At 40.7% G+C, this 27,762-nt stretch overlaps 1 protein-coding gene across 1 annotated transcript; it reads left to right on the top strand.

Moving 5' to 3' along the window:
• Positions 1 to 1,177: 1,177 nt before the first annotated feature.
• Positions 1,178 to 27,762, top strand: LOC112554683 (sacsin-like). The gene is made up of 8 exons (XM_025222627.1): positions 1,178 to 1,641; positions 4,174 to 4,391; positions 4,536 to 4,661; positions 7,978 to 8,125; positions 8,338 to 9,262; positions 10,506 to 11,128; positions 11,392 to 22,328; positions 23,131 to 27,762. The coding sequence occupies exons 2-8, from the start codon at positions 4,275 to 4,277 to the stop codon at positions 23,416 to 23,418; spliced, it is 13,164 nt and encodes a 4,387-aa protein (XP_025078412.1). The 5' UTR covers positions 1,178 to 1,641; positions 4,174 to 4,274; the 3' UTR covers positions 23,419 to 27,762.

The raw sequence follows: 27,762 nt of genomic DNA, 5'->3' as shown, positions 1-27,762 counted from the left end.
GGAATGAACAACAAATGAGTACATAATGGCATTCACTAACCAAATTTATTGTGTAAAGTGAAGCTGTTTGAATTCTCACAAGAAAACTATTTTACCTTTGAAGGCTTCCGCTCCGATTCGACTCCATCCGACACGTCAGCGTTATTTGTTATCTTTGCACTTTGTGTTAGAATTAATGTTACGGACTACCGACTTCTAACACTGTTGTACTTGATAAATTAAATTTCAATAAAAGTATCCTAGGTTGAATTAAAAAAAATTACAACAAGTGCACTTCACATTTTGGCAGACGGGGCGGTCCAAAGATGTCCACGGTTCGTACTTTGTCCACCCCTGCAGTAGACGATACCTTGCGGTCTAATGGTTTGGGAGTGAACGATCGTTGTCGCGTAAAGCGATCTGGCGTCGCGGGATTCGCTCTCACAAGCACGTTCACAGTCACACAGACAGACCTTCACACGCGAGCAACGAAGCCAATCGCCCCTCGGTGAAAAGACACACGTGGGGAGAGTACAAAACATAAGTTTATTGGCGGTCACAAGGTGCGACCTACCAACTCAAAAAAAAAAGGAGCTCATAAATCAGATAATGAAAAACAAACAAACCAAAGAAAACCTCTCCGCCGATGGAAATATTATAAATATACATACTTCCGCAGAAAACACACATTAAAAACCCCTCTTTCCCAGGACAAGCCTGGGGCAACACATTGCTAGTCGGAACACTGAGTCACAGCGTCAGACAGCCGTCCATCGTCCCTCAACGCTCCTGTGGCCAAGCAACCGAAAGAAGAGTCTGTCCTCGCGACGACCTGTGATTCAGTGCTTGGCCGACAGTTCGTTGACAGTTCCACGTTTGGGTGACGATGGAACACAATTCGAGGGCTGACAATTAAAGCTGATGGAACACATGTCAGCCTGTGGAAAAACGAGGAACAATAATTACAAAGCCATTCTGCCAAAAGCCAGATCCCCCGTCCCCCGCGCTATCGCTTAGCTATTAACCTTATACAAGAAACCACCAGCAGCGCCGTCTGCTACGACTAACGCAATGCCCTGTGTAAGAACGGCCGTTAAAGTCTATGTTTTACTTGTAGAGCGAAAAAAGAAATTATCGCCAAGGTACGTCAGCACAACTGATTAATTGAATGGGTGGGGAGATGCATGCTCAAAGTACAAAGTTTGTACAACACGTGGTGTAAAGGGTACAAAGTTATCTAAATTCAGCTGTACCATGCGATATTTCGTGGCCTCCTCTGCCAGCAAATGCTTTTAAATAGAATTTTATGTTTGATACCAATGAACTTATCTTTATTCCGTCAAGTTTATATCTGGCTTCGCTTGTTTTATCACGCAACCCGTCCCATGCATGTTCAGGCCCATTCTGTAAATATTTGACCTGCCAATAACAATAATCACCGTAATTACAAGCGAACAGAAAGGAGTACTTCACACGAACAAAAGCTACTTTCGTTTTCTCGGAATCAGAGCGACACCTAGTGACGAGGGTCATTCAGTCGTAGTTCTGCAGCAAGACGACACCGGTCTGTCCTCGTGCGGCCAAGCTTGCTGATCACATCTCTACATGAGTCGCCGACAAATAGAGGGACGACATAATCCACAGAAAACATTGGTTTGGCACGTAAGTAGAGAGAAAGAGTGCGCGTGCGCGTGCGTGTGACCTTAGCTTTCATTGAAGAGAGGCTCGATCCATAACTAAATGATGGATGCAACCAAAAAAAAAACTTACAATAATTATGTCTTTATTCTTTGTACTTTGTAATCTGTATTATATATATATTATTTGCTTGTGCATTTCTAAAGCTGAAAAGGCTTTGATTTTTTTTTTTAATCAAGGAAAAAGTGTGGCGCCTAAAACGAGGCTTTTACAGGCTGAAAGTTTCTGTGTGTTCGTAGACGTCATTAGTCATGGTCTCCATAAAAACATAGTTAACTGCTTTTCTGTTACTGGCTTCGTTACCATCGTCGTCTAAATTGAGTGGCTGTTAATTAATGACCAACAAGAATCTCCGACTTAGGCCCCCATTTTTGCAGCACAGGCTGACTTCCCAGCCCCTATTGCAAGGAAGAGTGACGAGAAGGGCGCATTCAACTGGTACTGGTCCTGACACGAGCTTCGTCTGGAAGGCAATCACTTGATTTAATTAAGAAAATTTATGTCTCAACCGGGAAGTTCTGACCAGGTCGAGTCGACTCCGAAGGGCATGAGACAGAAGAGGTATAAATTAGCTGGGTCGAATGCATCTGTCACAATCTGGTGCACCCTATAGATCATGCCCACAGGGGGTCATGTACACGTACGTCCTAGCCAGTCACTACTTTTTGCAATCTATCTTTCATGTCTGAGTTAATATTTGTCGCGTGTAGGCGATTGGGTTGTCGGTGTTGTGCCTCCCGTACTGACCTGTCGTTGGGCGTGCGCGCGCGGATGGAAGGAAGATGAAGGGACAGTTCACAAGATGTAACCCTATCAGCCTCCCGAGCTGACCAGCGCCCTTGTCGTCACGCGATAGTTGCTCGCAGGGCCTTCACGGGTCTCTTCTGGTACCAGCCTACCTATTTTAAGACCACCATACTGTCAAATTTTGTGACTTAATCAAGTCATAAAATTTAACGAAAAGATGCTATTTAGCTGTTGTACAGCTGATTTGACCATCTCATCTGATTGATAGTATAAAAAAAAATAAACCCAAAAACCTATCGCATATAGAAACACTAACACTGCATATGTTATTGGTATCATGATTATTGCGTGGGCCTTGCATTGGTTAGCACCGAGCAGTCTTTCGATGGTCACCGCTATACTTAAAATAGCTCAGCGTTACTGAGGTGGACAGGTCATAGGTTGCGTCCCTCGGGACCGTGCCTGTTGAGCTTGACCTCGATACCACGGGGTCGCTCAGTTGAACAGGCGTGGAGCGGGTGCTCGAGCCTCGCGTTTACAAAGGACGCTCGAGGAAGGTGTTTCAGTTCATGTAAAAATATCTACATTTCGATATCAATGTATGATAGTAAAGATTAGGTGCGCATGTCAGCGGACACCCAGAGCGGACAATAGACTTGTCACCCCGCAGTACGTGCGGTTGCTGTGTACTCTGTGGCCATTTAGTTCTTGCCTGTGCACAGGGCAACTGTTTTATTTTATTTGTTGCTTGTTTGTTCATTCGATTTTTTGTATTATTTTATGTGTGTGATAAATTTGTTATGTAACGTAAATTTTGTCTTTGTCTTTGCTGTGAGGTCTACGTTCAGTGCAGGTTCGACCGGGACGTCGCAAGCGGTCTGTGGCCGAGCGGGAGGTTGTGCGTTTGTGCTGTTTGAGCGGTTGCGAGCGTGCGTCCGGCGACGTCCGGGGCGGTTCCGCGACAATAGTCACTTTCACGATCATTCCGGTTTTCAGTTTCGTCACAATTTTTCCCATTGAGCTTCGCTTGACATTGTAGCTGACAAGTCAACAACTTTCCTCGCCAACTTGTAGTTGAGAGAATTTAGGTCTGCATTGGTAGCTTATCCGTTGTCTTTGTGTCTTCTGTCCAGTATGATAGAATCCCGTTGTCGTTTTTTTTTCTATGAAAGAAAGGAATAAATACCAGTGTTGGCTTTCTTCCAACCCTACCCTTTGATCACCTCAATCGACTCAAAAAGACATTATGACAAATCCATAGAAATAGACGAGAAGCTTGTGACGACCTGCTGCTAGAGTGAAGAATATGAAAGGTTTGTACGAAACAGATATGAACAAGAACGCACAGGAAAGAACACCAACCTCACAACTTTTGTCGCAGTTAGAAGGGGTCTTTCCGACAACTCAAACACGTTTCTAAACTGAGCGAGGGCGTGTCAATAGTTTACGAATAGCTGGGACCACAAGACCAGAAGAAACAACACCAGCAGAATAATTTGGGTGGGCATCTTTAACAGATTTTACGCTTAGTACATACATCAACATTAAAAGCAAAGAAATTTGTAGCTGGTAGGCTACCAGCTAACTTTTAAAATATAAAAACCAGGCAGATTTTTTTTTTAACATATTTCGTATTTAATACAGATGTGAAACAGGCTGAAACTTTCATTTACCCTTTGTATTTGTTCTTTCGTCTGAACGCTCTTTACTAATGTCGTGCACTTGCTGTAACTCACCCGCCTATTGCAGGCGACATGGCGGCCTAGTAGTGTCTTCACGGAACCATGCTGGACACCAGCTGAACGAAGATCCACAATGAAATGACAAGTTCTTCATAAATAAAGGAAAAGATGGATGACTCGTTTGAAGACTCGGAGGGTGAGGAACTGGAGCTTATCCGGCCCGGTCTTATCCATGAACTACGCAATGTGCTGGCCGAATACCCGGATGATGGTCAGATCCTCAAGGTATCTCTTTATTTCATTCGCTCTGTTTCACCGTGTGTGCTTATGTGTATGAGCGAGCGGGTGCGTGGGGTCATGCATGACTAAACTACTATCTCAACCAGTAAATGAGATGGCCTGACATGATTACACTGCTATGTCCTAAAGGAAATGATACAAAATGCTGAGGATGCAGGAGCGAGCAGCGTGAAAATCCTGGCGGATCATCGGGTGTTTCACAGAGACGTGGACGCAAAAATAATAAAGAAGCACCCCCATCTGAAGTTCTTTCAGGTAACCTTTTATCTCCTTTCATGTGTGTCCTGAATCGTCGTCGTCGTCGTCATTCTGCTGCATCGGGCGTATGTGCCTTAGACATTCAGCAGCAGTGTATTTAAATTCTTCTATGAGATGTTTAAAGATTAGCCTCAATCATGTTGAGTGTACAAGGTGAGGCAGCGAGCAAGATGGTTGCAGCAGTTTGTTGAGTCTGCTTCCTCTTATTTAAATCTGATAATGTAAACAATGTACCTAAAAGTTGGGTTCAATGCACAAGAAGGTATAGAGCTTTTGTCATTCATTTGCCAAAAAATATTTTTCTAGCTCGTGTCAGCTGGATTGCCCTATAATCAATTATATCCCGCTGCCAGGTCTTCTGAAATGGAAGCTTGACATAAAACAGAGTTCGAAAAAAAAAAAAACCCTTCGCATCCGATATTAAAACTGATAGCACTATAGAAATTGCTTAGACATTTAAGTCCAAGTTGCAGGCAAATTTTCAACTCTGAACTCTGTTGACTGCCTGCATAACAGAGGAAAAGACGGAAAGTGTCAAAGAAGTGTGACTTTCGAGCTGAAGAGACAGCACAGAGAGTCAGAGAAAAAGGAAACAACTTTGGGTCACCAATGACATCCTACATCTATGACGAGAACTGGGCCTTGAAGAAACAGAGAGAGAAAAAGATACACAATGAGGCCTATACAAGCACAACAGGGCACCTAACGAAAACTGGATAAAAGAAAATTGTCTTATTATAAAAGAGGAAATTGTACCAAAACAACAAGAAGACCTAGCAGATACTGGGGACCACAATAAAACAGAACAGCACAAAAGTTCAGCTAACAAAAGCAGAAATAGGCATCTTGTCACAGATAACACCCTGTACTAAACCTAAACCATCAAAAGATCTTTACAACTTCCTGAAGACAAACGTCAGCTCCTTTCAAAATCGCTAGATGAAAAGCACCAAACTGGAGACCTATTAGTCCTGGAGGAAAAGATCAAGATAGTTGAACACAGTTCAAAGGTCAGCCTGTACATGTCAAGGAAATTAATTACTAAAATTATTTTAATTTTTCCTCTTAACCAGTGGCTCAAATGGAAAAACACCAAGCATAGTAATATATTTTTTTATCATTTTGTTTTATTGAAAATCGCTGAAGTTCATTGATACCTGGCCACAGCAAAGTCTGGTCTACCTTCACCTTCTGGTTGCCCGTAGTAACAAGATAGTACTCGTATTTTCAGTGCCGTACTGAATGTCAGGTGATACAGCCCCTTTGTTCATGGTTCAGAATACACTGCCTTTCAGCTGATGTCATAGTATCTCTACCCATGTTGGCAAGTACGGGGTTAGCGCCTGACATCACAAGACAAGAAATGACAGCTTGTGGAACTTTGGCATGACACACCTCGCTATAAACATCACATGCCACTTGCAGGAGGACGAGAAATGCATGTATATATTTTTAACCGTATCCAAGACTGTATATTACAAAGATGAATAATCAGGCGCGGTCTTCTATTTAAAAAGCGAGGAGTGAATTGCGGCGAGCGCTCCTTGCGGTAGTCATCAAGCGCTTAATGTTAGGAACAGGGGGTTGTTGCCCCTGTCTGTTGTTAGTCAGAGATTATTGCCCTTACCTGTATGTGAGTGTGTTTGCTGCGTCGTGGTTTCGCGTCAGAACCCGACGTCATTTTATGACGCAATTTTAGATTTACGTAGAGTGAAAATTATTTGGAAGACAGCAGACGGCTGGGAGAAGTGATGAGAGGCGGACGGAGTGTGTGGAGTGTCCGCTTTGGATCTTGTGTGTTGATCCCAGAGAATATATTCCTAGTCGTCGACTAGGTGTCTGGCAAGTCAGCACTTACCCCTATTAAGAACCGGAACGTGTGGGTGGTTCCTCTAAGAGTTTTGTTCGTGGACATCGTCAAGTGTTGCCAAGACTGCACTTTTAATTTCTGGACCAGGGAAAGAGAGGATTTTACCAGGACGTTTTGTTTCTGGTTTCTCAGACGATGACTTCAGGCAGTGCGGTGTGAGTAACTAAGACTTTAGCGAACTATTCGAAAACAATCGTCAACTTTGATTTACAGGCCGCGGCGTGAAAGACATTCAGACTGTATATATAGTTCGCAGTAACGTGTGTGTGTGCTTTGTGTTGAGTTATATAAAAATTTTCGTTGCCCACGACAAATCTATGTGATTTATGATTGAAAGAACACGTGTGGGGACGTGTGTATACATGGAGAGCGAGTATTGTGAAATTGAGGATTGAACTCGTCCCTGACACTTATACAAGGGAGATAATTTCAAACACAAAATGATATGTGAAAAATATAAATACTTGTACATATGACCTCATCTTGGACAGACAAAAATACACAACAGGCTCTGTACTTCTATTTGACAGCACATTAATCTTATGAAAATCAAAGTTAATGGAAGTACATCAAAAATGGAATAAAATTCTGACTACAGTAAGTCTACAGTAACATTAGAATTTTGAGGACATTCAGGCTCAAATATAATGTTGTTGCTTACAACATTTTCATACTTGTTAAAGATAATGTGTTAAAGAATATAAATAAAGTCATGCCCTGAGATATTATACAGTGGGTTAACCAAGTCTCTTTCGCATTTTCTTTTTGACACGTTATTTTCAGATAGCTCAGTGATAATTTCAATTAAATGTTTATACTTTTCTGTGCTACACATGTGTGGTGTGTTTCAACATTGCTGTGTTAAACTTAGAAGAATTATTATTTTAATCAAATATTTGCATAGATGTTCAAAGCTCTCCACCAAAGCTAATCCTAGTGTTGTTACTTGCTATATTTCATTGTTTTATTTATCATGTTTATTCATTTACCAGTAATGTATTACAAGCACCTATCCACTAATATGTGTGAGTAATTATTATTATGCAGCCCTATACTTCTCAAGGGAGCAACAAGGAAGAAACTAAACTGATCATTATTACACCTTTCATTCACAGAAAAAGAAATGTCAATTTGGTTTCATTTACACACCTGAAAAAAATTTATTAATAAATATAAAAAAATTCTGTTGACTCTCTTTGAGTTGTCTTTGATCGGATTGAGCCTTAAATCACTTACATGTCAAGGAACGATCCATTCTCTTTAGCCTTATAGGTGTTAATACTGCTTGGTACCATATATCGCTTGCATTTTAGCAAGAGAAGAGGACAGCAATTCAAAGTCACAGTGGATGTAATGTTTATTTAATTCTCAAGTCGGTTTCGGCCAGTTAACCCTTTGGAGAAAGGTTTAAAAATTTTTATTTTTTCCTATTTACGTTTCTAGGGTCCAGCACTCTGTGTGTACAACAATGAGCAATTTACAGAAAATGACTGGAAGGGGATTCGTATGTTACACACCAGTCTAAAGGAGAAAGACCCGCTCAAGGTCGGGCGATTTGGTTTAGGATTTAAATCCGTGTTTCACCTGACAGGTAAGCTGTCTATCTAAGAACTAACTCTGCTGTAACGGGATTTGCTAAGTTCAGTTACCAAAATTACCAAATGCCTTACTCTTTGTGAAATATGAGTCTCTGAGCCTGTGTACTTGGGCTATCTTAATGGTTGTATCATTTCTTATACTAATGTAATTAGGTTGATAATTATTTTATCAGATAGTCAATGACTCTTTAGGACTTCGTTGCAGATCGCCTGGTGATCATCAGTGGAAAGTTTATTTTGTACATGGACCCTTTCAAAGGTGCGGACAGGTATTGTAGTCGCAAAAGTCTGGTAGGGTTAAAGGGCAGAGAACTGGAATCTATTACTCACTGTCTTGATGCAGTGTTTCTCTCGGGATCTCCTCAGTCACTTGACACAGTGTTCCACTCTCAATCCGGATTCTCAGGCACACTTTTCTGGTTTCCTCTCAGACGGCAGAAGAGCGATTTATCTGACACTCGGTATACAGAGGACAGTTTGAAAGATCTTCTACAGGCTTTTAAAACAGAAGCAAGCTCCACGCTCATCTTTCTAAAGAACTTAGAGAGGATCGAACTGTTTATCAGAGATGACGAAGGGACGAAGCCGGTATTTACAGTACAGTTGTCAAAGGAGTGTATGAATACGGTGAGGGACGACAGGTCCGCGTTCAAGACCAGCATCCGAGCGGCCGTTGAAGACCTTCCCATGGCGCCGGTGTGTTGCCGGTCAGAGATCGAGGTCATGATGTCTGACCTTGACCCCAGCAGTCAGTCCCAGCATCAGGAGCGGTGGCTGGTGGTCAACTACCACGCGGGTAGGGAGCAGGCGAGTCATCAACTGCTGAAGCTGTGCGGAGACCCGAACCTGTGTTATCAGCCCTACGTGGGGGTAGCCATGCCTCTGGGAGGCCAGCAAAGCTTTCAAAGTCACCTCTTCTGTTTCCTGCCGTTACCCCTGGAGACAAAAAGTCCCACGGGACTGCCTGTACACGTCAACGGCTTCTTTGCTTTGAGCCAGAACCGCCGCCATATTAAGTGGCCCACAGCCGACCAACTGCGCAACGGAGCTCACATGGAGCCTGCGCTTACCTGGAACTGTCTGCTAGTCAAAGAATTGCTTCCCTTGGCGTATTTGGCCCTTCTTTACAGGTAGAGTTATCTCCTATTTCTCTCTCTCACTCTCTAGGTTTCTCGATTTATTGGATATGAACGTTATAGCAACCCTATCCTTTGAAATAAGTGGCTTGCTTGCGGGTAATTAAACGCAGCTGTAAAAACCTAGGTAATTTTCAGCTGCATATAGGTGTGTGTATATGTAGATGAAATACCTATATTTAGCATTTGTCATGCCCCTGTGGAAAGAGATGATGACTATAAATTATAATTAGGTTTAAGTTATAAGAAAATGACATTATCGGGTTTGTTCGAAGACTCGTCCTGCGAAGTTACCCACAGCAGCAAACTCACTCAACCTTTCGTAAATAAGACTGGTGTAAGACAGGGCTGCATATTATCAACTTCAATGAGAGAACATCCTGGAAACAGATCGCTTGAAGTATCTGGGGAACATTGTCAGCAAAGATGGTGGAGCAGACGATGACACCAAAAGCCACATCAACAAGGCCAGGCATGCTTTCAACAGCCTACGCCCTCATCTGGAACTCCCGAGCATTGTCCTTCCGCAGTAAGACCCGCAATGTGAAGGCAGTCCTACTGTATGATTCTGAAGCCTGGAGAGTGACAGACACCATCTACAACAAGCTCCAGACCTTTACCAACAGATGCCTACGCCATATTCTGGTAATATTATAGGATGGCGTGAAAAGATCTCCAACAGCAGCCTGTGGAAAAGAACCAACTAGAATGCTACTAGCCAAGACATCAAAAAACTCAAATGGGGCTGAATAGGACACACCCTGCGCAAACCAGCTGACACCATTGCCAGGCAGGCACTTGAGAGGAGAGTTGGGAGACCAAAGCAAATTTTGGAACCACCTGGGCCACACGGAAGGAGGATCTGCCCTAAACCGGGTCCGCTGGCGAGATGTTGTTGGGGCCCTATGCTGCTCGACGAGTAACAAGAAATAAACTAAACTTTATGAATAGATTGTTGATGAATATGTTGTTTAGTATTGTAAACATGCTTGAATCTTCCCCATATCATAATTACAATCATTGGCATTAAGATGTTATGTCATGTCTCTCTCTTTCTGCTTCTCTCGACATGTGATTGATGGCGTAACATTTCTTACATGTAATTAACAGGAACCAAACATGAAATGTAATACCAATATATTAATTAAGTGGTATAATTCTGGGCTTAATCTCTACAACTGTTTATCTAATGTGTTAGTGAGATGAAAGATTTTTCTCGTTATGAATTTCTTTAAAGGCTCAAGGAGATTTATAACAAAAACCCAGACGAATTCTACAAAGCATGGCCAGATGTGACTGCTGTGGACGACCGATGGCAGCCGCTGGCACGAACACTTTTACAGAGATTATCCCAGGAAGCATTTTTTCACACCTTAGTGCCGACAGACACCTGGATTCCCCTGTCTCAAGCTGTGTTGCAGAATTTCCCATCACCAGTAGAACCAGACGTAGAGCGAGCCGTCATACACATCTACACCATCAACAGAGAGAGCGTCGTCCGGTTACCACGTCACGTGATGTCGGGGCTCGAGCAGTTCTACTTGCTGACTGCGGCACAAAGTGTCACGCCCAACCATGTCAGCAGCCTGGTCCTCACTCACCACCAGCAGCTCAACGACACAGATAAACTGCTGCTGTTGCAGTATCTCTGTAGTCATGGCAATGACCTGCAGTTACTGCTTGACCGGCCTCTGCTTCCCCTTCAGGACGGAACATTTGGTGTCTTCCGTCGCAGTGGAGCCGAAATTTTCTGGTGTGAGGAGCAAATTCAGTCACTATTTCCTGGTCTGGAAAACGTGATGTGCAGCAGCCGGGTGCCGGTGACCGTTAACAACCACCTTAGACGTATGGCAGAGTCGGGTAGGTCGCTTTCAGTAACGTCTTCGGGTTATCAAACAACATACCACATAAATCATCGGTAGTAGCCATATACATTATCAATATTCTATAGCTTCAAAGAAATCCCTTTTTTGAGAGTATTCCCTTCACCAGGGTCAACAGATGTGTTAAAGTTATGTTTTGCAGGTAATGGAGGAGAGATTAAATGAACAACTAGGAAATTTGCCTACGTCCAGATAATTAAGAACTAGGAAATAGTTCACTGTTGAGTTGTCTCTCTTCAGGTCTCTTTCTCCTGAAGATCGTAGACACGACAAGCGACGATGTACCGAGGTTGATGGCGATGAGCATACAAAGGAGATTCGGACCTTCCTCCGTCAGACTTTCATCGCATGACGACTGGATCCGACAAGTATGGACTTTCCTTCAAAGGACAGCACCATGGAATACTGATCTCTCTGCATTATGTCACTTAGATATATTGCCGAGTGTAGAAGGATCCCAGGTAGCTCTTCTGCCACTAAAAGGTAACTACGTTAGCCTTTCTTCCCCAAGGGTGGCTGAGCTGAATACACACATGGTCAACTCTCTCTCAAAACTTGGCATCACGGTTGTTTCACTGCCACCGTATGTTTCTGGTCACAAGCAGATCCTGGGTGGTCTCGTCCAGTACCCGACTACAAACGGGATTTTAGCAGCACTTGAAGAGCTCAGCAAGAACTTGTTAGCACGTGAGAAAGGAGAATCTGATTTCAACTCATCATCATCAGAGGAAGAAAGAAAGTCAATCAGAATGTTCATCACAAATGCCAAACATCTAGACCCGCAAAGAGTGAGTGTTCTGACAGGTTTAACACTGTTCACCGAGATGGGCAGCAGACGGTTGGTCTCAGTGAGAGAGGTGAACACCATTGGGCCACGTGACGCGCCTCCAGTTGGACCCCCGCGTTCTCTTCTGGAGTATGATGAGTCCTCCAGATCAGCTGCCTTAACGATTGGGGCGTCTGAAGTCACCTTAAACAACATTGCTGAAGAAATACTGCGATGCATGTATCGGGGAGAATATAGAGATTCAGATAGAAAACTTTTCATGAAATATTTTCTCAACCATTCACAATTAATGTCCAACCAAAAGCTAACTACTATGGCAAGAGAAGTTCAGTTCCTACCAACATCATCTGGGACCCTACACAAAGCAGAGGATCTATATGACTGTGAAAAGCCAGTTTTGAGAGAATTGTTTCTCGAAGAAAACCTGTTTCCTTGTGAGGAGTTTGCACAATCCAAGTTTATTTCACAATTAAAGAAATTAGGACTCCGCGATGAAACTTCAATAAAAGACGATGATCTGACATCAGCTGCACAGCGCATCCAAGACCTACTAGCACAAGGAGACCGAGTAACTGCAGGTAGGAAGGCTGAAGGCTTGTGGACCCTGTTGTTGAGTCAAGGACATTTGTTTACTAATCTCGGTAGACTAGCCAAGATACAATGCATTCCGTGTCTCCAGCATCATCAAAAGCCGTCAGACTATCCAACGAGTTTACCTCTTCAATCTACTCCTGCCATTGTCAGTCCCTGTGAAATGGCTCTTTACACAGATCTCGTGTATTGTGGATCCGTTAGAGCTGTTATGAGGTCAGGAATGTCCAAGGATGTTGCTGAGAAGCTAATGGTTGTAAGAGAATTGACTTCTCAAGATGTTCTCAGCCATCTGCTGAACGTTGTTCGTTGCTATAACACTAAAGAATCGCCTCATTACAAACTTATCTTGCACAGAGTATTTGAGAGGCTGAATAGATGGAGATCAGAGTCGAGTGTCTGTCAGTTTTTGAAAGAAAACGACTGTGTGTTCGTCGAGTCTGTAGGTCACTTTGTTAGACCAACACAGTTTTGGATACATAAGAGGGATGAAGACATAGACTTGACTCCATACAGATTTCCTGTAACCACTGAGATGTCAAACGTCTGTGATCTCTTTCAACGATGTGGCAGCTCTGAGTACCAAGACGACCAACTGCTGCAAGAAGTTTTGAACGAGATTAAGGCAAAGCATGAGAGTGGACCTGTTTCTAAAACTGATTACACTAAAGACATGAGACTTGTCAAGCAGATTCTTGATATCCTTAGGCAAAGTGAATCAGCAAGAAGTGGCGAGGTCCTTGTTCCCATCAGCCACGAGCAACAAGATGTTCTGCAGTTCCGTTGCGCAAAGGACTGTACAATATGGACAGAGTCATCGTCCACCGTCTTTGCACTGGAAAGTAATGAAGATGAAGAGATCGTCTTTGTACACAGTGAGATTTCTAGAGAGACGGCCTTACAGCTGGGGGTTCTTCAGATGAAGGACCGAGCTCTGACGGGAATAGAAGATCTGGACTTTGGTTACGGGCAGCACGAGGAGCTGACTGATCGGCTGCACAGCCTTCTAAAGGACTCGTACACTGACGGCTTTTCTGTGCCCAAAGAACTCATCCAGAACGCAGACGATGCAGGAGCGACGGAGGTGAAATTCCTCTTGGACGAGCGTGAGAACATGGATGCACGGACAAACCTGATCAACGAGCAAATGGCTTCACTACAGGGGCCTGCATTGTGGGCATTCAACAACGCCATGTTTTCTGATGAAGACTTCCAAAATATTGTCAGACTTGGAGCAGGTACTAAGACAGACGATGGAACAAAAGTGGGAAAGTTTGGACTTGGATTTAACTCTGTGTACAATCTAACGGATGCCCCCAGCTTTATCAGTCGCCACACCATGGCCATCTTTGATCCTCAAGTCAAGTACCTTAAAGGATCTGGGCTCAAATTGGACTTCACAAAACCTATCAATCGTGCACTTATCGTCAGAATGCCAGAGCAGTTTAAACCATTTCAGGGTGTTTTTGGCTGCAGTCTGCACAGGGAACAGAAAGTGCAATACGATGGAACTTTATTTAGGTTTCCCTTAAGAACACATGATCAGGCCTTAGAGAGTAAAATCAAGAAAGAAGCATATTCTGAGAGTAAAAGACAGGAATTTCTCAAACTCCTGATGGAGAGAGCCGGAAATCTCTTGACGTTCACCCAACACGTCGAAAAACTTGAGATTTATTATCAATCCAGCAAAAGTAAAAATCCAGCTGATGCCACATGTCTTTTAACTTTAAACCGCAGTTCTAGCAGAAGAATCTTTGCTCCTCTCTGCTCTGAAGTGAAGGAAAGTGTTGTACAGTTCACAGCAAAACACTGGCCTGAGACTAAAGATTTGAGAGTAAACGAAGACATTATTTTAGAAATGAAAATCACAAATGAAGCAAAAGACCACTTTGGCATGAGTCCCATTCAGTGTCAAACCAAATGGAGGATTAGTTGGGCTTCTGGTGTCAACGAGTCTGCAAATTTAGCCGATAAGTACAAAAGAAAAAAATACATTCCTCTCGCTGCAGTTGCTATTTTGTTGAGAGACGGACACATAACATCATTATCCGAAAGTCCATTTGGTTTCTACAAGTCGGGCCATGTCTTTTGCTTCCTGCCTTTGCCGGAAGAAACGGTTCGCCTGGTCATGCCAGTCCACGTTAATGGAACCTTCGCATTGACCTCCAGTCGTCGTGGTCTTCTTGCCAAGACGGAGGATGACGTGTCCAATGTACAAGGGGATGAATGGAACAGGGCTCTGTTTGCAGACCCTGTATGTCGTGCATACATATTACTTCTGGAAAGCCTTCACGAGGAAGCTATGGCTGATGAAAATTTTCAGCAGTATTTTCAGTTATGGCCGAGGGCAGAAGGCGAACCAAGCCTGATGAGACATTTCTACAGCCATCTGGTGAATAAAGAGAACAAATTACTTCCTGCACCACGAACAAACTCCTGGGTATGTTTCAGGGATGCTCGGTTTATGGATCCAGACTTAAAAGCATCTGATGTTGGTGAGATCGCATGGGATGCCCTCAACTACTTTTGGAATGAAAAAGGAAGTCTTTTGGTGCAAGTGTCTGTTGATGTATTTCAGCAGATGGTAGCAGCAGGACAAGAGGAGTCGCTAAGAGAGAGAACAATAACTCAGTTTGCATTCTACAAGGACTTTTTCTTTCCCAACATAGGCGACAGTAACTACTGGACAAGTGAAAATAGAGACAAATTAGTAATGCATGCTCTGATGAATGTTGATTCTAAAATCGTAGAGCTAGTTAGGCATTCTTGTTGCATACCCTGCGTCAGCAGCAACGAACTGAAGTCCCCGAAGGACTTGATTCATCCAGATGGCAATGCCGCAAAACTATTTTTGGACTCAGATTGTCGTTTCCCACGAAATTCCAAGAATTTTTCTCCAGATAGCAAAAGAGATGTAAACTTCTGTTCCAACGAATGTTTGGCAAGGCTTGTTACACTTGGAATGATGAAAGATGATTTGCCATGGGATTTGGTAATGGAAAGAGCTCATTCTATAGGCAGCCTTATCTCAACAGATAGTGATAAAGCCTTGAGACGTACTTCTTTTTTGATAAATTACTTGGCGCATCGTGAGGGTTTGTCACTCCGAATCGACAATTGTCCTAAAGATGTTCTGTCATCCTTGTCTACCATAAGCTTCCTACCGATCTTACGGAAGCCAAAAGACTGGCCTTTTCCATGGGAAGGTGATAACACTGACAGAATGTTAGCTTCTCCAGTAGAGCTATTTTCTGACAGCCTGAAAGAACTGGTAGCTTGCAAGGTCAAGCTGGTCGATTTGAAACCTCTCGGATCGGACCTTTCTTATTTGAAAATGAAGGTGTTCCTGTCTCTTGGAATGACCGTGGAGAAAGATAAACCCAGCAAACAACTTCTTAATATAATCATAGGGCAACTCGCTGTAATTACAGAGGAATATAAAAGAAACCCTGAGATCAACAAAGAGGAAATCTTACACATCTGTGAGAGCATTTATAAGTATCTGAGGGACTGTATTAACGAGCCAGATGAAACCATGCAGCAGATGCTATGCGACAGTCTAAGTGATAAAGAGTTTATTTGGGTTGGGTCTGGTTTTGTCTCTCCATCCAAAGTAGCTCTTCGTAACAAGTATAAATGTGAGTCATTTCTGTTTGAGCTTCCAAGCGTGTTTTCACACTACGATAAGCTATTTAAGGCTGTAGGAGTGAAAGATGAATTTGACATACAGGACATACTTTTAGTCCTCCAAGGAATATACAAACAGAATGCTGAAAGTTCTATCTCTGAACAGCTTATAAGTGTCGTCACTCAGTTAGCAGAACTGTTATATGATGTTGTTCAGAAAACTGGTCATGGTCATTTGCAAAATGATGCAGACGTGTATTTACCTGATCGTCAAGGGTATATGCAGCACGCGTCTTGCCTGTGTGTGGACGACTGTGACTGGATTAAGGAATCAGGAACAATGAAGTTTGTCCACGGAAGAATTTCCTCTGAGGTCGCTCAAGTTCTGGGCGTGAAAACAAAAAGAATGCGAGACGTTCATGAGATATTCAGTAGCATTGGTATCCCCTTTGGTCAACACGAAGAGCTAACGACTCGAATTACAAGACTGCTGGATGGCTTCACGTGTGATTCGTCTATATTTTACGAACTCGTACAGAATGCTGATGACTCTGGGGCCACGGAAATCAAGATCATCAAAGATTTCCGTTCCCTTAACACTGAGAGAGTACCATTAGGATGGGAGAGCCTTCAGGGTCCAGCCCTTTGTGTGTACAACAACAAGTCGTTCACAGCTGAAGATATAAAGGGCATCCAAAGTCTTGGCGTAGGCAGCAAGCGCGAGGACATGCTGAAGACAGGGAAGTATGGCGTTGGTTTCAACGTTGTGTATCACATCACTGATGTTCCATCCTTCTGGACCCGCGAAGACGATAAAGACGAGGTTGTCTGTGTTTTTGATCCTAATTGCCAGTACATAGATAGTGCAACACCCAACAATGCGGGTACTATGATTACGAAGGTCAACCGCCTTCGAGAAAACTACCCAGACATGTTTGCTGGATACCTTGAAAACTGCATCGACATGAAGCAGTCAGGAACATTGTTCAGACTTCCTTTACGGCATGAGGAGATGGCCAAAAAGTCTCAGATAAAAAAGAATAGTGTAATAGAACAAAGCAATGTCGTGAGCCTAATTGAACAGTTCAAAACACAAATGAGTATTTGCCTTCTATTTCTCAACAGCATTAGAACAATTGGAATATATACTGTCAGCGACAATGGAGACTTGCATCAGGAGTATGAAGTGAAAATGACAGTAGACAATATTAGTAATACAGAAATTGTACATTTTCAAGATCAAGTATCACAGACAGCAAAAGACATTCAAAACAAAACCTCAGACGTAAAAAGTATTCAGCCTTTCGAAGTGGTTCTAAAAGCAACCATTGGTGACTCCAAGGGTTTGTCGGAAGAATACATTATTGTCAGCAAGGCTGGCTTCACTGGCACAGTAACAGTGTCTTCAGAACTGGAAACTGAATGGCAGAAAGAACACTTCAGAATCCTTCCTCGTGGAGGAGTGGCTGTTAAGCTGAAAAGCAAACATCATAAAGTAAATTCTCCTCGTGGAGGAGTGGCTGTTAAGCTGGAAAGCAAACATCCTAAAACATATTCACAAAAGCATCTCGCTTTCTGTTTTCTCCCATTGCCAGTGGAGACAAAACTTCCAGTTCATGTCAACGGAAACTTCGCTCTTGATCATGAAACGCGGCGAGGTCTGTGGACGAAGAATGGTGAAGTAAAAACTGAATGGAATACACTATTAGCTCTGCATGTCATAGTGCCTGCTTACATTAGAGCTATTGAGGCTGTCAAGGAATTATGTTTTCAAGATCGAAAATCTGAACAAAGAAAGAGAGAGCGGTTGTTAAACTTTTATCACAACTTGTTTCCAAACCCCATTGAGGCTCCATCAGATTTCTGGAAAATGTTCGTCACATTCATTTATCGGCAACTTGGTGAGAAAGAATTGCCTCTTTTTCCAGTCGTTCAGCCAGATTCCACAAGTATAGATTGGGTAGCTGCAGTTAGGAAGGATGGTTTTTCTGGTTACTTCTCTAATCTTGAGGCTACGTTTAGAACAATGTTTCCTTTCACATTTTCAGTGTCCACTGAGTACGACATAGCACAAAAGAAATCACACAAACTAACAACTTTGCTGAAAGATATGAACATGAAGATATTATTTGCTCCATTCAAAATACATCAATATTTTGTTAACAGTGGTGTAAAGGAAGTCAAAGAAGTTACACCTGACAATGTGATTTGCTTTTTAAAGTCAGCAAGAGACCATCGAGAAGATGGATGTCATGTGACTGATCTTCCACAACATGTTGGTGCCACTCCATTTAAGACACTCAAAAACATCGTTCTTCTTCTTACCTATGTAAGCGAAGCAAATGATTTTCTCTGCTGTTTAGAAGGACTGCCTTTATGTCTCCTCCAGTCGCAGTCTGTTCACTTTTTTGAGAAACTGGAGAAAGAAAAGTTACCTTTCGTATCAGCATTTCTAAATTTGCTTCCGGGTTCACCTGAAAGGTTTGTGCACGAAAGCATCATGAAGTTTTTGCCCATTACTGAGAAGACACAAGACCTGATGAGAGACCTTGACATTCCCTCACTGACACTCATGCTGCCAGGAACATTTGCAGAAGAACAGTACAAAGCTGGGTGTTCATGGACTTGCAAGACACATTCCGTACGAAATAAAAATTGGTTTGCAAACTTCTGGGATTTCATTGCAACACAGATTAAAAAAGACGACAAGATGACTGATTCTGAATTCCGGAAAAAAGCTGATGCAGCCCTAGAATCGCTGGCTCCATGGACTCTCATTCCTGTGGTAAGGAAGACTAATGGTGCTACTACACAGACGATGTTGTACCCCGTGAAGGATTCACATTTGGTGGTGCATGTATCATCTTCTCATAACCAATCTCATCCCAAAATGTGCCACATGTTGTCAAAATTGCCGCTGCCTCTTCTTGATATGGAATGTCTTCGTGACAACAATCAACAAATTCTTGTGGACGTTGTAGCATCAGTCAGTCACCCTTATGCCCTGATGCACGCTTTGACCTCTCCCCTCGGTACCATGCCAGTCAACATCGACGATGCTTGCGAGGTTCTGAGATATTTCAGCGACCGTCTGCACGTGCTACAGGAATACTGCGCCGATAAAGGAAGTATCTGCACCAAACTGAAGAAACTTCCTTTCTTCATTACGGTCAATGGCGAGGTAGTGCCGCTTGCACAGGACGGAGTTGAGTTCACTGTGTTAAGTCTCTCAGAGGATGTTCCTTCTGCCGGCCTCGGAGAATGGTCACGTGTTCAAAGAAAGGTGTTGTTGAAAAGAAGCTGTGTGCCGAACGAGATAGCACAGTTTTTGTGTTTGTTACAACCTTCTTCTACAGAGTTCTATGCAAAGTTTTTCTTGCCCGCTGTAGACGCACTTCCTCGGAGCGACATCCTTGAGCATATGACATACATTAGAAACAGACTTGATTATATCAACGAATCTGAAAAAGACCAGCTCGTTGGCCAGCTCAAGGTTACAGCTTTTCTAGAAAAAGATGGTCGTCTGTACAGAGCCAGCGAGTTCTTCAGTCCCCATGAACCTGTCTTCCGTGAATTGTGTGACCGCTCATCCCTGCCACCGGAGCCGTATGATGGATATGAATGGTATACGCTTATGAAGGAAGCTGGCATGGTTTGCGAGGTATCTTCTGTCAATTTTCTTGAATTTGCACGCAAGGTTGAAATGGATGGAAGACAAGGCATATCCAGTGTCGAAAAGCGTTCAAAGGTATTAGTAACACACTTGTTTCACAGAAAAGATCTAAAACAAGAGAGAATTCTCCATGATGTGAAAAATATTCGTTTTGTTCTACCTTTGAGTGTGGATGCTCTACAAGAAGGGACTTGCATGAAGATTATTGCTGAGCCTCCAAATGCAAATCGCTTGGTTTCCTTCAGTGAAAGCTGTCAGCTACAACATGTTCATCTCATATGGAGCAGCAGTGTTATCCTAAGCCCAAATGCCGACCCAGTAAGTCTTACATACCGACACAAACACCACAAATACATCTTGCAAGAGCTACAGTTTCACGAAATCGCACCAGTGGAAAAAGTGATGGAGCATACACGAAATGTTTGCAGTGCACTGGCTGGCCAAAAGGGACCTGAAATATTTGCAACTCTCTCACAAAAGAAGGACGGTCTCCTAGCAAAGATAATGATGGACATATACGAATTTTTAAATAAGAATGCAAGAGAAAAAGACATTAATTTATTAAAGAGTCTGCCCATAATTTGTGATATCGAGAACGAAAAAATGATGAGGCCGGAAGTAGTTGTTCTTGATCTGCGACCTGAAGAGACTATTGATGGAGAAATTGAAAAAGCACCCACAATGTTTGGACCTTTTTTTGGTTTTTTTCAGAAACTTGATGTTTCAGCAACTGTTACAGCAAACCATTATGCAAAAGTCCTCGTGCGGCTGAAGACTAAGACAAATGATAAAATATTGAATGCTCAAGAACTGAACATCGTGAAAAAGGCATTAGAAGGTCTTTTTCGATGTCTGAGATCTGAAAAAGAAGAAACAAAGATGATATCAGTACCACAGCTCTTCCTGCCAAGTCGCAATAAACGTCTTGAAATATCAACTTCCTTGATATTTGTGGACAAACCAGCTTTAGAAGGAAGACTTAAGGAGCCTTTAGCAGACACACAATTTTTTCTTGGCTTCAGATCACTTGAGATGAATGTTGCACAGCCTCTTGATGAAATGAAATTACTTCCAACTGCTCACCAAATGAAATGGATTTCAAACATTGTGCGGGAAGTCGTACCAGATAACTTGAAAAGCAGAGCCTACGAAAGTGAGCAAGCCAAAAGAGTACAAAATAAGATAAATAATCCTGCTGCTGTTGCTGCTATTCTTTGGTTGGCGTATGACAAGCACATGAAGGAAAATTCGCAAACGTTTACAAAACAATCAAAAGAACACATCACTCAATGCCTCACACATATTACAGTGAAAGAGGTAGAGAATCTTCACACGGTACTCTACCACAAAGATGCGATTATAGAAGACAGTCGCAAGGAAAGAGCAACATTTACGGAAAAAACAGACTCCAAACACAGGAAATACACTACTTATCTCGACGCAAAAGTTTGTCGCGATATGGAAAGGAACGATCAAGAAATATGCCGGGCATTGTTCTTCGCTGTTCAATTTGTTCTGAACACTGAGCTTGACAGTTATTACCTGATGGAAGTGCTCAAAGACCCCGTTCAAGCTTTGAAACTTTTTGAGGACGAAGGTTTACCTGCGTGTGACTTTTTAAATGGGCAAGACTACTCGGCATTTCCCAAAGCAGGTTCTTTCATTCCAGTTGAAGATCACTGCTTCTTAGACAACAGTTTCCACCAGTATACAGTTGGAGAAATCGTAGGTTTTGAAATGTACGATCCTGTCATTAAAAAAGATGGCGAAGCTGATCTAGGAGCATGCAATGATGAAGCAAATCCCGTATATGTCTATGCTATTGTGCAAGGAATAGAGGGCGGCAGCGAGCAGAGCAAATTGTTTCCTTTTACCCGCAAGTATCGCATCTATCTGGGTCCCGAAAAAGGCGAAGAAGTGGTATCAGTAATGCAGATTTACAAGTTTGTCCGAAAAGAAAATATCACTAAAAGCCTTGATGAGTTCTTAGGGCCAACGGAAACTGATCAAGAAAAGACTGTGCCATCTGACATGAAGGCTGTACTCAGAGAGATTCGTGAAACTCTTATAGTGGCCTGGCAGTTGGAGGATGAAGCAGATCGCAGAAGAATAGTAAAGCGATTGTTTCTCACCTGGCACCCGGATAAAAACAGAGACAACGAGGACTTCTGTACACGTGTGATGCAGATGCTAAATCACTACGTCCACCGACTGACAAGAGGAGAAAGCATTAGCCCAGACGAAGATGAAGAACACAAAGAAAATTTCGACAGCTCTTTCTACGGAACGGATTTTTTCAATTTCTTTAGTTTTATGAACAAGCGGGCAGCACAACATCGGGATTACTACCAGTCCAGAAGATCTGCACCAGCACCCAACAAACAGCCTGGAGAAGGGCGCCGCTGGTTCCGCCAGGCACAAGCTGACCTGAGGTTCGCCCTGACGACCAGAGAGAGCTTCCAGCAAGGACACAATTGGATATGTTACAACTGTCATCAGGTAAACACCATCTGTAGTTTCTCTCTTTTCTTTCATTGCTGGCTAGTTGTTCAGTGTCGCGTTCAACAGTTACTCTTAAAAGAGAAAGAAAGCACCAACAGAAATATGAATTTAAGAAATAAGAATAATATCGAAAGAAATCAACTCACAATGTATTTTACCGACTTACATTAAGACACATTAAAACCGTAATTCGCCCTCAAAGATAAAAGTACTTCATTATAGCCACTTCTGCAACGAATCCTCTTTGAAGCCTCTGTTGTCAGGTTCGCAACTCCATTAGGAAAATAACACAGATACAGCATTCTTTTTCCGGTTGTTGTCTCTTTCAAAAGACCAGTAAGATCCCGCGCGCCAATAATTATAAGAACACACAGATACAATAAAATAATCAGGACAAAAATATAATCCTTAAAATGTAATAATCATCCAGCTTAAATTTATAATACAACTAATCACATTGTGGGGAAGGGCTATGCAAATTACTGATGTCTTGATGTGACGTCATCCAGAGGCATTGCACAGTACAATCACGTGACTTTAGCACTGGTGCGCGCGACCCTTAAACGTATTAAAGGAGAGTCCATCAGTATTTCCTACCTTTGATTGTCTCTTTTGACAAAAATGGATATCAGGGCTGTCGTGGCCAGTCCTAAATAACCTTTTCTTTTTCATCCCCAACCATGTTTCAGGGAACCAACTTCAATGTAACTACCACCAGGAATACCAGCACCGCCTGGCTGTCTCTAATTATTGGTGCATGTAAGATGAATTACCTTCATTCACTTTTTGTCTGTGACAGGCGGTAGAAAAAGCCCTGAAAGCCGTGTTGTTTAGCGAAGATGCGGACAAGGTTCCAGCTTACTCACATGACATTGGATCACTTGCTTTTCTAACCAACGACTCTGAAATCATTGGCTGGACGATGGAAATCGAGAGCATTGTGGGTGTCCACACCCGAATGCGCTACCCTGACTCTTTGACGTACCCAAAAATTCCAGATGACTTCTACAGCGATGAGCAAGCAGGCCAAGTGTGCGGTCTCGCCTCTAGTGTTGTAGATAAAGTAGAAAGACTTCTTTCAAAATGATGAATTTGTCTGCATAAAGCAGTGGCCGGTGCACCAGCATGTCTTCGCTGAGTTTTCTATTTGCATTGATGTACAAAGTCCCATCCATGAGCTAGTTGGAACCGTAAGAACTTATAAACAGGGCTTTGTACATAACAATATCATAGGTTAACTGTCTCTTTGTCTACAAAATGTTTTTTTCTGGTCACAGTATGGGAAAACATGCTGAGATACTTGAAATACTTTTACAACAGGACTGCTGAAAATATGTTTGAGGTTTATTTAAAAGTAGAAAATGTACATCTATCAGATGATGGTATGCAAATGTTTATAAACGCAGCTCTGGTGATGGTGAATCAAATGACTTGAATGGTTTAAATTGCTGTCAATGCAGAATTTCCTTGAAAGGATAATTCAAAACTGTAACTAGCTGTGGAGACTGTCATACGGCATACATCGCTAGAGTAAGGTCTTTATTTGCGAGAATATTCAACTATTTGGAGTCTTAGCAGCTGATTTATCTTTGGTGATTAATCTGTAATAGTTTAAATTTATTATGTATGCATACATATTTATATAAACAGTTACTTATGATTATGTTAATTAACAACCAGATAGTCATTCATTTGCTTAATGTCACAGTCAACAGATTTTCTTTGGTTTACAGCCTAACTGTTTTTTATGTAAAGCTAAAATTTGTGTGGATTTCCTGTTTCCTTCCTTACTAATATTCGTAATTTCTTATTTATATTTTAAATCTCATCTGTATGTATATATATTATTAACATCACTATATCAAATTTGTTTCAGAAATTATATTGTAAAATGTTTCCTCTTAAAAAGCCAGCCGTTTTATTTAAATATATAAAGTACTATTTTCTGTTAGATGTGTGTGGGGCTACATTTCAGTAGAACCCTTCATGTTTCAAGAGGCTTGGGCTTCTTAACATCAACTGTAGTGTCAGTCGTGTGGATTCATATTTAACAATACAAATAAATGAAGATAATGAAATTATCACTTGCACATAGAGGCTTTCTTTCTTTCTTCCTGCAAGCCTCTAACTATAACGTTCACTGTACAATGCCACAGTGATGTCAGTGCGAAGGTGGAGGTGGAAGAGATAAATATCAGTCCAGTCCTTAAGGCTACATCGATTGCAGGCATATGTGTTAACGTGAAAGACAGAAAGACTTGTTTGTACATAGATAGACATAATGGCTCAGTTAACTGTAATGTAAGCTTTTAACATCCATATACTAACTGATCTTTAAAAGCCTTTTTAGCGTTGAATTTACCTGCTTATACATGTATATCCATCTGTGAAGCAAAGTACTGTTGTTTCACATGTTTTGTGTCTTGGTTAATTCTTTAATGTTTTCTGCTTTGGAGGAATTAAAGATGGGTACATGTTTGTTGAAATAAAATTCCTACATTTTATATCTGTTTTTTTATATCGCTGATATCTTGCTGTATGTCTGTAAACACCTAGTATGCTGCTACCATGACATGTATATGCAAATAAAAAAAATCAGTATAATATCAATAAAAGAATTGACTGTGTAATCGACAGTAATGTTAAGAAAAGATTAGCAAGTATGCAATTATTTATGTTTTCTGGGAATTTAATGACAAGAGCTGCTATAAAGAGTTTAAGTCATATATTATAAATTTGAATAGTTTCCTTGGATATTGTTTGCATCAATTTATGTTTAAGCAATGTATAAAATACTCATGCAAACTAGTTATTTATTTGCATGATGTTCACATTGTCACTTATTGTTATGCTTTGTTAATAGTCAAAGCTTTTATATGCTTATATCATACCACATGAAAGATTCAATACTGGTGTCAAAGTCATTTATAAAAGTCATTCACATTATAACTATTACCACATCCAAGATTTTTTTTTAGTGCATTGTTAATATAATTCTTACCTTTTTACTTTGTCAGAAACATAAATAATTGTATGCATAATTTTTCTTTCTGTGCTACACACTATGTTTTATCTTACTTGACTAACCAAATTTGCTCATGTTTGTGTCAGTAGGAAAAAATTCTACAAAAACTCATCATTTGATTGCTCATATATTTTGACAACATTATTAGATTTTAAAGTGGCTATAACTTTATTTGCATTGAGGAATTTCTTATATGTTTGCTCGTGCTTTCCTAAATGGGTTATTACTATTTTAACCCTTTCACTTTTTTTTCCATTATATATTCCTTTTTGGGAAATAAATGTATTTTGATATTGTAATGTTCTAACATACATTTCTTGATTCTGTAATGCATAGCAGCCTCCTCTATGCTATTTTAAAATGTATAGTAACAATAAATATATGTCTTAGCTAGCAAAATAATCATGCTTTCCAAGAAGCATGCTGTCAGCTTGAGACAAGTTGGAGACATGGAAAGCATACAAAAGATGGGAGGAGAAACAACTATGAGGACCAGTAATTACTAATAAGAAAAACTATTACATAATTATCTTCAATTTAGATTTTATTTGTGTTCTATGATATTTTGCAACCAACAGTTATATCGATTAAAACAGTTTTTTATTCTTGAATATGCAATATCTTGTCCTCAGCAAGATTTTAAATTTATCTCCTTGGTTACAAATAGTACTGAGTAAGATTGTGAGGTTGAATGTGCACTCGTATTTGAATCAAGTATCTGAATAGCTATTCAGATTTTTAAAAGTATAATTTTTTGTTTTGTTAAAGAGCGTGATAAATAGTTCAGTTACATAGACATTTCTCACGTTCACATAAATGTGTTATGTGTCCTATGGTGTTCAAAAGGTCAGCATTGGTACAATCTTTGTACTTTCATACAATTTTTACCATAACCATGTGGCCTTACATTTTTTACAGATGATAAAGTAAATCCCCCATATGTTGTGCAGAATGATAATTGTATACATTATTCAAAAATTAATGTTTTTCTTTCTTTCACGTCAAAAAAATCATTACAATGTATTATTGCAATATGTCTGTCTGCATGTTTTACTGATTCACCTAAGACCACCAGTAGTTTTTTTAAAAGTTTCATCTATTTTATTTTTTTTTTAGTGATGATTTATTTCTATTCAGTGTTGATTTATTTCTATTTGTGCAAACTAATTAAAGTTATCCTTTAGCGTTTCCTTTATTTCTATGATAAACAAGTTACGCAATTGAAATTTCACAGTCTTATGTAGTACTAGAGCAATAGTTAATTATATTTTGACATGAACTATTACTTTGCTTCTATTTGTTTACTATAACTAGTATTTTTTGTTCTGAAAAATATAGCCATGCTCATCTTTCATGGACTGAAAATATATTTTTTTTAAATATGTTAAGTCGACATTATAAATGTATTTATATTATTTTGATCATTCAGATGCGTGTGTTAAATTGTATTCTCTTTCTTTAGCAGTATGCATCAGATATACCTACCTAAATTTTTTCCATACATGTACTTCTTTCAAATATTTTCTGTCTCTTCATATCATTAGTTTTCTTTCTCATGGCATTGCTGGCACTTAAACTTTGTATTTTTTAAATTTTTTACTGACATAATTGTATCTCCGTGTCAGGATTTGTCATTAAATTTTAATTTTAAAGCAACGCATATCTGAATTACTAATCAGTTATTTTTAGAAAACTGTGTTTGGGAAAAAAGAAATGTTACACTTGATTCGAGACTGATAGTCTCTGCTTTGATTTCTGTTCCAATGGTTAATAAGTCTGCTGATTAAATACTGCTCATGTTCAGGAGGAGTTACAAAGGAAAATGTAGCTCTGCAAAATAAATTGTCAAAATTAAGCCTTTTGGTCTGATTAAGTAAAACAGTCTAAGATGAGATTCTCATTTTATCTTTCTTTATTTGATCATTATAACGCTGTAGAAGATGATTTGCTGCTGATTTGTGCTACCTAATTAAAGCTTTTGTGTCATTTTTATCATGATTGTTATTATACAGTGCTCTGCATTAAATTAAGTAATATTTCATTGATTGTTGGTGACTAAGATATATTTTGATCAATAAATTCAATGATTATTTCTTACGTACATTATTATTTGACAAAATATTAGTGATTGTTATTATTTCCATTGCATACATTTCTTTCTTAATTATTTTGCTCGCACATATCACATGCCTTATGCTTTCCTTCAAATACATTTTATATCACTTTCTAACGGTTTTTTCTCAGTTTATTGGTTCAGTTTCACTAATTTTATTAATGCAGCCTATTGCTTATTGCGCTCTAGCATTGCTATTCTTAATTTTAGAAAACAATACATATAAAAATTTTTCCTTTTGAGTGATGTCCTTTTTCTGATTTATAGCAGTTAAAAAATCCTAATGAACCAGC

The sequence above is a fragment of the Pomacea canaliculata genome, linkage group LG13, assembly GCF_003073045.1.
Source record: "Pomacea canaliculata isolate SZHN2017 linkage group LG13, ASM307304v1, whole genome shotgun sequence".
Lineage (NCBI taxonomy): Eukaryota > Metazoa > Mollusca > Gastropoda > Architaenioglossa > Ampullariidae > Pomacea > Pomacea canaliculata.
This window is presented reverse-complemented; position numbering and strand designations above follow the sequence as displayed.

What these genes read in the sequence shown, in the direction of transcription:
- LOC112554683 (XM_025222627.1), top strand. Translation starts at nt 4,275, where the DNA reads ATGGATGACTCGTTTGAAGACTCGGAGGGTGAGGAACTGGAGCTTATC. An exon ending in ATCCGTGTTTCACCTGACAG is followed by an intron (nt 8,126 to 8,337) that starts GTAAGCTGTCTA and finishes ACTTCGTTGCAG; the next exon opens with ATCGCCTGGTGATCATCAGT. An exon ending in TATTTGGCCCTTCTTTACAG is followed by an intron (nt 9,263 to 10,505) that starts GTAGAGTTATCT and finishes ATTTCTTTAAAG; the next exon opens with GCTCAAGGAGATTTATAACA.